This window comes from Penicillium macrosclerotiorum (genome assembly GCF_028827735.1).
Source record: "Penicillium macrosclerotiorum strain IBT 26536 chromosome Unknown utg000001l_segment0_segment0, whole genome shotgun sequence".
Classification (NCBI taxonomy): Eukaryota; Fungi; Ascomycota; class Eurotiomycetes; order Eurotiales; family Aspergillaceae; genus Penicillium; species Penicillium macrosclerotiorum.
The window spans coordinates 450,729-462,181 of NW_026643081.1; the positions used below are offsets into that span (position 1 = coordinate 450,729).

Sequence of the window (11,453 nt, forward strand, 5' to 3'; positions counted from 1 at the left end):
TGTGAAAAGAGAGGATTAGGATGGTTAGGGAGAGAAGTGGAGATAGAAATTCAATCGCAGGGGGTCGCTGCCACTGAGAAAAGGAGCAAGTCAGTAATTTTCAAGGCAATCAACACGTAGCAGAGGTAGCAGAGCAGGAAAGGAAAAAGGGGAGCGCTCGAGCGCAGGATTTGGGGGGCATGGGTCTTTTATGAGGCGAAACAGGCGAGGAGGGGTCGCCCGAGTTGCCACAGGCGTCGATCAGTCGGATAAAAAAGCGGCTTGCAGGATGTCGACAAGCTGCCGTCATTGGCAACGGGGCGGGATGGGGATTGGCGGCGCAGATGCACGCGGGGCGGGGAAGAGGCGAGGGTGGAAGCTTACCGAAGAACCAGGATCAATGAAGCAATTGACCAAAGATTCCAATGATCAATTGATCAGGAGAAAGTCAAGGAGTTAAGAAGAGAACGAAGAGGTGAAGTTCCGGAGAAGGGGGAAAGGGAGACAGAGTGGGGGAGTCCCGTGATATTTATTTAGAACGGAGCTTCACGACGCATCTAGAATTCGAATTCTTGCCTTGAACCCTCCTCCTTTTCTTCCGTCGCTCCATCTCTGCTCCATAGGGCAGACTGGGTCCGATCCGGATGACGATGTCAAACTCCAAGATGCCTCCTTTTTTTTGGTTCCCCCTCCTATATCCCTTCTCGTCTCCTTACTTCCGGCTGTCGTCAGCTTCCAGCCACTGGCACTCCCAGCTTCCTCCACGGGTCAAGACCTTGAACCCAACGGCCATGCTACACTGGAGCCGCTCGGGATGAGCTACTGCTGCAGCTCCTATTGTTGCCATTGCTCCCGGGCCGATCGCAGATGAAACCGCTCCTGGTCCTAGTCGCTATGCCTATAGTTCAGTTCCCACGAGCTTCCCCACGGACACCGCTTCTCTCAATGAAGTGACCCCCGTATGGAACCCATTGTGTACACCTCCCAATGCCCAAGGTTCCCGTGCCTGCCTCTTAGCACCAGTCTCTTCCTCGCATATCAACAGCCTAATTCTCTCAAAATAGGGACACTGGAGAAAAAAAGGGGAAGGACAGCAGAACAAGGAACCAAAGAGGGGCAGAACGCTCTCCCGTGGGGATTCAGAAATACTGAATCCACCTGAGTCTAAACGACCCTGACGATTTGTCCAACCAACAGCTACCCACTTCCTCACAGCGTCCGTGTTCCATGCTGGTTCTATTGTGGTTCCAGAATGACAGCACGGTAGCAATCCAGACTTTCTTCGGGCCATACCTCCCCCCTCCCCTTTTTTTTTCCCTTGGTCTCGTCGTTTCCTCGTGCATATCCACCAGGGCGCGATGTGGTCGGGTGTATCCACCCGGCGCAGATGGGAGGCACGCCCCCTCCCCGTCCGGCCCCACCAGGTGTCGTCGTTTCTGAGGGTAGGTTCCAAAGCCTCCCAAGACTCTGCTCAGGTGGGATCCCCCTTTCTACGGATGCGATAAGACAACAGCCGGCCAGAGACCCGACCCAGCCAGGTCAGAGACAACTAGACCGTGGGTATGGACTCCGTATACGGAGTAGACCGGAGACCCTTTTTTTGCGCGCGCTTGCCGATTTGCCAACACTGTCCGAAAAGACAAAAGCAAAAATAGATAAGACACCCAAAGAAGGGCTGGCATGTTGCTGGGACTCGGGATTGCTTGGCGTTGAACGCTCGGGACTCGGGAGCTGCAAGCAGCTACAGTAAGCCCATCGTGGAAGTTGATCCTATCGGGACCAAGTCCTGCCATCCTGTGGAATGCCGTTCGTACACAACTGTTTAGGAGCCATCCATGCAGGATCCTCGCCGGGATTTGGTTCCAGCCATACCCGCCTGACCGTTGACATTTGAAATTTGTACAGTGCGTACCACAACACCCTATGCCAATCAATTGCTCATCTCCAGAGTACTCCGTGCTCCCAGACTGAAACCCACCTTCGGTCAGCTACAGAACTATATAGAGAGCGTTGTACAGAATACAGAGTACTACTCCATACACAAGTACAGAAGTATTATCTGTCGTTCTGGAGTATCCTTAGGCGACCGAGCTGAAAGGAGCTCGTAAATGAAATTGGTTCGATTCGTTCCTCATGCTGTCCTACTCGGCCTCCCACTCGCCTCATTCTCCCTCTTCCCACTCAGCCCTCGTAACTTCATCCGCCCGCTATCACAAAATCCCAGACACATCTCAGACACTTTTGGGTGGTCAACCTCGACGCCTCCATTGGACGAATCACGGTCCCGACCCGAGTCCAGTCCCGGGTTTCGGGCTGGGTGTGGGACGGGCTCCAAATTAGCCTCTCCACCGAACCGGACGCCGCGCCGACCAGAAATAGCCGCCCTACGTAATGTCGCCCCAGAGCCAGTTCGAATTTTGGTCTGTCAATTATACTCCGTTAAGAGAGCAGGGAGCAGGGAGTACAGAGTCTCCGTACTCCATATTAGGGGACGGACTTTGGAACTATGAAACTATGAGACATAGTCCGGACTACGCGACGAAAGCAAAAAAAAAAAAAAAAAAAAAAAGGAGCAATTGGTACGAAATTCTAAACATAATCTCCTCAATGGCCAGATGATTCAATCTACGCAAATTGGCCTAATTGCTCAAAATGACTCCGGAACTTGATCAAATTGGAAGTTTGGAATAGATATCCCACGGTCCCGCCACCACCACGCTCGTCCACCCCTCCCAACGATCATCCTAACGATCATCCCAATGCCAATGCCCCCCTCCATCGCCTCATCTCACGTACCAAAACTCTGGCACACAAGCTTCAGCGGGCACCGCAGATCGTCCAAGGACCGTGAAGGGGGGCTGTGCAGGCAACAGAGTTTCGGCCAGATCGCGCACTCCACGCAAATCGGCGGGCGCGAGCGGACCATGTGGGAAGAAGAAAGGGTCAAGGGGATTAGGTGACATGTCAATTGTCGACAGTATATACCCTGTACTATAGACTCCAGGAAAACGGAGTCGCAATACGTAGAACATTTGAGAGGTAACAAGCTGGGACCCTTGGTTAGTTTTATTTATTTAATCAAGCCGGAAAAAGAGAGCTCCATCTCCCGGCGGCGATACGAATCCAGGGGCCCGCGTCGGGTCTGGTTGGGAACGGTTGGGAGAGACTACGTCGAGGTCAAAAAAAGGAAAGGAGTCTTAGAAGAACATGGCCAGGTGGTGATTTTCTTAGTTTCCTTTTTTGGTTATGTCTCTTCTGCTTTTCGTTCTGCTTGTCATACCTCGTGTGAGCATAGGAATGAGAGGACATACTCTGTACAGAGTCAGTCGCAGGCTACGTTTGGAATCTGGGTCTGGGTCGTCGGCCCAGTGTGCTCCGCGCCGAACTAAACACGATTTGGAGCTATCCACACCAGACTCGTGTTAGCCATGCTTAGCTTTCGTATGCCCGTCAACCCATTAAAATGAGATTGGAAAGAACATTTTGCTCGTCTGAGTTGAAAAATTAAAGAAACTACTTTATACCATGCGCTCTACACTAACTTCAATCAACCATCAACCATCAACCATCAACCATCAACCATCAACCATCAACCATCAACCATCAACCATCAACCAACAGGACCAAGAACAAATATATATACGTATATATATTTTAAATAAAAAAAGGAATCACCGTGAATTTTTCTTCTTTAGCTTCTTGCATGTTCATCATATTCATCTTGATATTCATTAGATTACTGCAAATACACCGCAATCTAACGACAGTTCCACCAGGGCAACTATCGGAGAAAAGAGGAAGGCAATCAGGGAAAAGGGAAAAGAAAAAGAAACAAGAGATATGAGAACATAGAACACCGAAGAGTTATATACGTATATATGTAAATCGACATTCATTGCAATGGCTCCCAATCATCCATCATCCACACACATAGGTCGTTAATCCAGGGATCACGGAACCAAAAAGAAAACAGGAGATAGATAGCATAGCCCGAATCAGATAGAGACGCGGCGGAAGTAAGACTCCGTCGCAGGCTAGATAGAATCAAGACAAGGCAAAGAACAGAAAGAAGAAGAAGAAGAAGAAAAAAAAAAAAGGATATCACAGAGCAAAACAAGAAAAGACACCCAATCCCGCGCGAAAAGAAAGTCCCCAAGGGTCATGTGGAAGAACGTATAATTATTTTTTTTCCATTCCGATATTTTTGGTTGTTTCATGTCATATACTTGGCCGTCCGTACACCCCGGCCTATCTACAGCGAAAATTTCCAATTACACGCCGCTCACGCTGCGCTTGGTGAGGAAGCTGCGGCGCGGCTTTCGCGAGTCTGGGCTATCGGCGACGTCGTCCGGCCCGGCGGTGGAGTGGGAAGTTGTCGGGCGGAGGGAGGCAGCCTCGCTGGGTGTGAAGCTGGAGCGGATGGTGATGGTACCGTCGCCGACGGGAATGGCCTTGTCCTGGCCGGCAACGGAGCCCTGGTCGCCGACGAAGAAGATGCCCTCGCCAAGGGTGCTGTCCGAGCCGAAAGTGGCGTGGTCAACGACGCGAAGCTGGTACTGGGCGTCGGCTGTGGCGTTGGAGACCTTGAAGGCGTCATCGTATGTGATTGTGTTGCCAGAGGACTTGTGCGCCTTGGTCTTATGCACTTCCTTGGAGCCCTTGCTACCCTGGCGGGAGACAATGACCCGCACGTTGGCCGAGGCCGGGTAGCCGGCGGCCGAGACGACGGTAATGTGGGCGGTGCCGGTGTCACCACGGCCCGCGCCGCCAATAACGCTCAGTCGATCGCCGAAGTTCGAGGCCGTGCTGCGGTTGCGGCTGTGTTCCTTCTGCGGGGTGGATGGCGAGGGGGAGCTGCTGTCGTCAACGAGGGGAGCCGCGGGGGCAAGGCTACCGGCACGCTCGGTGCGGGCATCAGCAGGAGTCTCCTCGATGGTGCTATTGGCGATCGAGGCGGCGTCGTCGTTGCCCTTATCCTTGTGTATACGGGACATGAGGCCGTGCTTCAAGAACGAAGCACCGCGGACGACGTTGCCACCAACAAAACCGACACCCTTGACGGGGGCGCCGACAATCTTGCCGGGCACGGCAAAGGTGCCGGAGAAAGTAGACGAGCCCTGGCGAGAGCGGATCACGTAGCTAGGTTTGAAAAGAAGCTTAAGGCGGATGACACCGGACTTGCCGTCTAGAGGCAGAGAAACCTCTTTGGCCTGGAAGGGTTCGAGGGCTTCGAGGTCGATGTGGGCAGCACCGAGGAAATCGGCAGAGTCGCCAAAGTCCCAGTCGTACACGTCAACATGGAATTTGGCATCAATACGAGTCTTGATGGGGGTTTCAAAGAACTCGTTCCAAGCCGGGTGCAAGGTCTTCTTCTGCACCTTGGTCTTGAAGATATCCTTCTTTTCGTCACCAAGGAAGAACTTGCAATACGGATCACTGAAGCCATTGCGGTCGGCCGAAGGCAGATCCGCAGCATCCAACACATCAACGCGCAGAGTGCCCATGTTGTTGATGCTCTCCTTGGGGTCAAGCTTCATCTGGACAGGGATATAACGGGCACTGACGGTGACCTTGCTGACTTCGCCGGAATTCGAGCGAAGGACAAGCTCAGTGGGAGTATACAAAATACGCTGCAAGGTAGATAGGGTTTCACCAGTCAACTTGGCAACGGTGTTCTCCTCGCTCGAGTCCTTGGGGTTGTCCTTGCTGACAAGGCGCAGGGTAATCTTCGAGAATTCAAGCTCACGGACAAAAGCCTCGCCGACTGAACAGTTCCAAATTAGTATTTGTCGCGGGATTCAAAAGTGAGGCAAAACAAAACATACTGTCAGATGATTTCACGGTATTTTGGTGAATCTTAGGAGAGATATAGGCAGGGAACATATAGTCGTCCATCAAAACCTCCAGTTGTACGTTGTTGTGAGCCAGCTGGCCCTCGTGGAATTTGAACACAATGAAACCGGACTCTGTAATGTATGGTTAGGATTTTCCCATAGCACACTGCCAGAGAGACGAGAGGATGCCAAAACGTACCGTAGTTGCTGAGATCTTCCGCACCAACATAAGTCAAGGGGACATTCTTGATCGACCGCACAGATGTAGAGTCAGAGTCCCGGGTCATCGGCCGAGAGCCGTTGGTCTCAAGGCTAGCGCGGCCATTGGTGGCAGGCTCGCCATTAGTGGTGCCGTTCGTAGCAGCGCCGTTTGACAGAGCCTTTGAAACCTTCGAAGCCTTCGAGTCCATGCTAGCGGATTTCGTGTGCAATGACTTGGGCTTGGAGTCGGTGCTCTTGCGAGAAGCAGGAGTCTCGGAGTTGTTGGCCTCCTCGCTCTCCTCTTCCTCCTCGACCTCATCTTCAGGGTTGACCACTGGAACAGTCGGGAAGAAGGCGACGGTATAGTTGATATTGCCCTTGAAAGGTCCGTTACCGATGCGCAGAGGGCTCGAAGTCAGTTGCTTCTCATCATCAATCTCGTATTCACCGGTCTCCGTCTCACGCACGAATTCCGAGGCATTGAGCTCGACCCAACCGAGAGAACGGTCCTTATTGATAGTCTCCTCATCCATGACCTCGACGGTAAGCTTCTCACGGGCACTGCGAATCGGGACATAGACAACCTCATCCCAGTCAGGGTTGAGGTTACTACGGAAGGTCACCGTGCGGCCGCGGGTGATACCAGAGAGCAAGACACGTGCGTAGGGGTCCGACTTGCCCATAGCCTCCAAGTTTCGCAGGTCAGCCGCGTTTTTGAAGTGGAAGCGCATGACACCAATGGGATCGACATAGCCAGCACCACCAGCAACGCCAGTCAAAGCAACAGGCTTCCACTGGAGCTTTAGCTTGGCGCGACCTTCCTTGACGCCGTGCAGATGGAACCAGTCCTTTCCTTGGTCCATCATCTTGAGCATATCGTTCATCTTGATCTGGTAGCGGCCAATGATGGGATCACCCATCAGATCGCGATCATCCTTGATGATCAGACCCAAACGAGCATTCTTGCGATCCGTGACGAGGAACTCCTTAGAGGCATTCTGGAAAATAGGGTTGTTGGTCCGCTTGAGCTTGTTGGTGATGTGAATTTCCTTTCCGTTGAGCAGCAAGACACCATAAGGGTTCAGCTTGCCAACGAAGCTCTTGCTTCCATCCAGATCCTTGGCCTGCTCGACGGTGAATTGCGCAATACCGGTGTTCATCTCTGGCGGGGGTTCAGTCTCGCCCGTTTCAAGCTTACGTCCCTCGAGGACGGGGAAGAAGCGAATATCAGCCTGGATTGCACCACGGTGGCGACCGCTCGACAAAACCTCCAAATAAATACCCTCATGCGATGGCTCTTCTTCGAGCTTGCTCAGAGCAAATGAAGCCGATCCAAGTTCCTTGTCCTTGCGAAATTCATTCCAGTCATAAGGGACGATGGTCAGGGCATCCGCAAACGAAGTAATAATAACGTAAATGGTCTCATTCCATCGAGGGCTGTCGTTGTCCCGAACAATTTTGGTGCGGCCCAGCTCGGTACGGTTGTTGAGCGAAACCACAGCGTATGGATCCGGGGTGCCTGCGAACTTGTCCGGGTTCTTGAGCTGATGAGCACCGTGCAGAGTGACCGCGACCACACCAATGGCTTGGTCGACAGGATTTCCAGCGAGCATCTTGGCGATCTCGATGGGGAACACGTTAGGGTCGTACATCATGGGCTGCAAATTGTTATGGATCTGCTCCTTAATGAAATTCTCCAGGCCGGGGATGAAGTTGATATCGAATCCAAGGTGGTCACCGCCGAGGGGCTTGCAGACGTAATCAAGCTCAGGCTTGTCCAAGAAGCACACGTCCACACGCTCAATATGCGGGAACTCCAGCTGGAGCTTGACTTTCACACGCATCAAGCCCGAGCAAGCCATGTCCTCCACAATCACGTCCAGACCCTTGCTCACCATGCCCTTGCCGACACGCACCTCCAAGACCACCTTAGGATTGATCTTGTCCTTCAGCTGGCGCGCGGTCAGATCCATGGTATCATTGGGTGTAAAGCTGAACTTCCAGTCCATAATGACGGTGTCTGGTTCGGTCTTGGGGTAGGTCTTGACGTGCTCCAAGCGAGGTGGCTTTGTGCCGAGCACGAAAGTCTTGAGACGCAAGCTATCTAGAAAAGCGGGGGTTGAGGTACTGAGGACCTGGTCGACCGAGTTGATAATCGTGTCACAAAGGACCGGGGCATAAATAGGCCAGAATTTAACCAGGAAGCTGTTGATCCACTCAAGACTTTCGGTATCGGTTTCCAAACGCTGTTTGGACATTTCACGATTGATATCATCACGGAAGTTTCGACGCACTCGCCGAATGGAGGTACGATAGTAAGTACTACATGCCGCCATGACCAAGAGCACCCAGCCCACACCTCCGCCAAGCGCGGCAATGAGCCATGAACTCAGACAAGCAAATACGATGATTGCGGCATTGTGGTACCAATCTCCAAAAAACTTGTCGGGTAGTCGGCCCTCGAGAAAGGTCTGGTGGTCCATCAATGTACCTTCCGCTTCTTCCTCGGCAGTCTTCTCAACATGGAACTTGGGAGCCCAGCCCGTGCGGTCGCGAGCCCAGCGCAAATCCTCGTCAATATTCTTGCCGTCTTTGCCTTCTGTCGCGTTGGCCTCCTCGGCCAGGAGCGCGGTGGCTGAGCGCGGGGGCGGGAGATCATAATCGGCTTTGCCATCATCCTGCGCCATGTGAGCATGAGCTTCCAAAGGAATGTCCCGGTGGCATCTGCGCCTCGGTCGATCAAGAACGGAAGCCACCTACTTGGTCTGTAATGACGGCCATGCCTTTGGGCTTCTTTTCATGGTGAAATCCTGGAGGTAATCGCTATAAACCGAGCAAAGAAAATCGAGTTAGCATCGAGATGCTTCACAACCCAGAAGAGGGGAGCAGGGAGTTTTCTTTTGCGCTCTCTGCTTTCCCTTCTCCTGTTCTGGATATTTTCAGAGGGGACGACGAAAGACCTACTGCTTCAGCCGCGGCGGCCTTGTCTTCGGGGGACGCATTGGGGTCGAATTGGTAGGCGACGCCGCCAGCTTGCCGTGTTTCTTCGACCAGGGTCTCTTCTACTGTGTCTGGATTGACCCTGGACTGAGGGTCTTGGGCCAGCTCGGTCGCGGCCTCGATGATCCCTTCCTCCTTCAGCTCCACCTTCTCCGCGGCGACGGACGCCATGTTGGCGGTGTCGGCGTCGATTTGTGTAGGGTCTCGCAAGGTGGATGGGGGAAGAATTGCGGGTGATGGGTGAAGCTGGGAACTCTGGTGCCTAGAGAGAGAGGACGAAGAAGCTTATTAGAACTGCACAGACTTGATGGGTATGGCGATGCCGGTGAAAACAGTGGTGGCTGGAGGAGCAGCCGCCGTCGCAGTCGAACAGGTGGTGTTGGTGGTGGTGAGCGCGAGGGAATCGCAGCCAATTGCCGGTTCCGGTGAGGGGGAGGAAGAATGCTGAAGAAAGAGGGGAAGACAGAATTGGGATCGGGGAGCTTACAATTGCAGTACCACACCGAAAGAGGGGGGGGAAGGGGGAGGAGGGTGGGTTAGGTGGAAGGGTGGATAGGTTGAACAAGAAGTTGGAGGTTGGAGGGAGGAGGTTGGGGAAGTCCAGTCGAAAAGTCTAGGGCTTGCGAGGTCTGGTGGAGGGCAAAAAGGAAGCAGCAACAGCAGGTCCAAAGTGGAGCGATAATGCCAATTGCTCGATCGGACGACTCGCACGCCCAGCCGCTTGCGTCAAGCACGACGGGTACGGAGCACTTCACAATTCCCGGCCCTCACGATGGAACGTACAACACGCCCGACTCATCGACCTCGTCATAGATTGGACTTGCATCCGTCTCAACATGGATTTTGTATGGTTGGTTTCTTCTACTTCTTTACTACACTTTGGATTCACTATCTTGCCAGACGAGAAGGCAGCGAAGAAAAAAAAAAAAGCAAAGAACAAGGATCGTCCCCAGACGATCGGAGATCAGTGACGTATCCTCGCTAGTGCTTTACCCAGCAAGTGGGCACCCGGCGATCGCTCAGTAGTATTTCCTCGGTTCCGTCCCTGAGGGGCCGTGGAGAGCTCTGGGCGAGGAGATAGCTAAGGGTAATTACGAACATCGTCGGAAAATGAGAGTTGAGCTTGATGAGGAGGGAGGGAAAGCAATTAATTCATCAAAACAACTGGCTAGGGAATATTTTTCGGGCTCTGAATTGGTCGGGAATAGAGGAACAGGAGCACGGGAGTACACGTACCACGTCTGGGCGCCAAATGTGAGCTCTGTAATTTATTTTTTCCAGGCAAACGAGGGCCTGCGTTCGTTAAAGGGGGGAGGAGGAGGGGGGGAACCAAGCCACTAATCCACCACTAGCAGCGAACTATTAGATGAGGGCACCGCCACAATAGCGTCCGGGCGCGCGACCGCCCCCTTTTCCTTCGTCTTTAACCACTGGGGACCGCTGGGAAGCATTCGGGGAATGTGGCTGGAAAGGGATCTAACCAGCCCTACCAGGCATCCACATTCTGATATTGTGTTTTTTTTTGGCTCCTCCGTCTATACTATCCATACATATAGATTTTATAGATCTGAGAAACCTTATAGATATGTAAATGTGTTGCTATGTAGATATAATGAGGTACGTGGGCCTGAGTTACTTTGATTTATCATCAGAGCCTGCTTCGATCATCAACTGTGCGAGATTGAATCTATTTCCTATTGCCTCTTTGCCCATCAGTGGTTTGCCCTATGACCCTGTTCTGATCGGTCCATATTCGGCCCATGGTACCTGAACGAACACCGAGATGAACCACAATGGATAGCTAGCTAGCTGGAGCCGCTTTTTTTTTTTTTTGCTCAATCGACTCAATCCGCGGCGTTCCCGGGTCCACACATACGTATATTGATACCGAGGGCGTTGTATGCTGCACTCTGTATACATTCATTCACCCGTGACAAGATCGCCTCTCAGAAATTGATTTCGACACTATTCCTTCCATTCCTCAATAGCGTGCCCTCGACCATCCCGAATTCTACCCTCTCCGGGTCGGACTAACAAAACTCAGTCTATCACCAACCCTCGCTCTTCCCCACCCGACACCCTGGAAATAGTGGAGATTCCACGATCCCACTTCCCTCTTCTCAGCTTCCTCGGGCTTCTTTCGGGCCCTCGAACATGCAAGGAAATGGGCTGAAGCTCGTTGTCCACCAACCACTCTTCTCCACCCGCTGTTCCCCATTCCGAGGTTCTCCGTCTCCCAAATGGATAATCTGGATATATACTCCGTACCTCCGACCTTCGTAGACGTCGCCAATGGAGTCCCTCTCGGCCCTGTATTCCTCTTGCATTCCGGAGCAGTGGCTCTGCAGCCCACGACACCCATCCTAGGGGATGATTTGTCCGCCAGCCCCAATCCTGCAACCCCTCCATCGTCATCCGGGCACACAACAATGCGATCTA

The 11,453-nt window shown here is 52.7% G+C and overlaps 1 protein-coding gene across 1 annotated transcript; it reads right to left on the bottom strand.

The window, feature by feature from the left end:
- Positions 1–4,250: 4,250 nt before the first annotated feature.
- Positions 4,251–9,185, bottom strand: N7462_000153 (uncharacterized protein; the record flags this gene model as incomplete). Its single annotated transcript, XM_057071879.1, has 5 exons — positions 4,251–5,743; positions 5,805–5,945; positions 6,013–8,692; positions 8,775–8,837; positions 8,979–9,185. The coding sequence occupies 5 exons, from the start codon at positions 9,183–9,185 to the stop codon at positions 4,251–4,253; spliced, it is 4,584 nt and encodes a 1,527-aa protein (XP_056938409.1).
- Between the last annotated feature and the right edge of the window lie 2,268 nt (positions 9,186–11,453).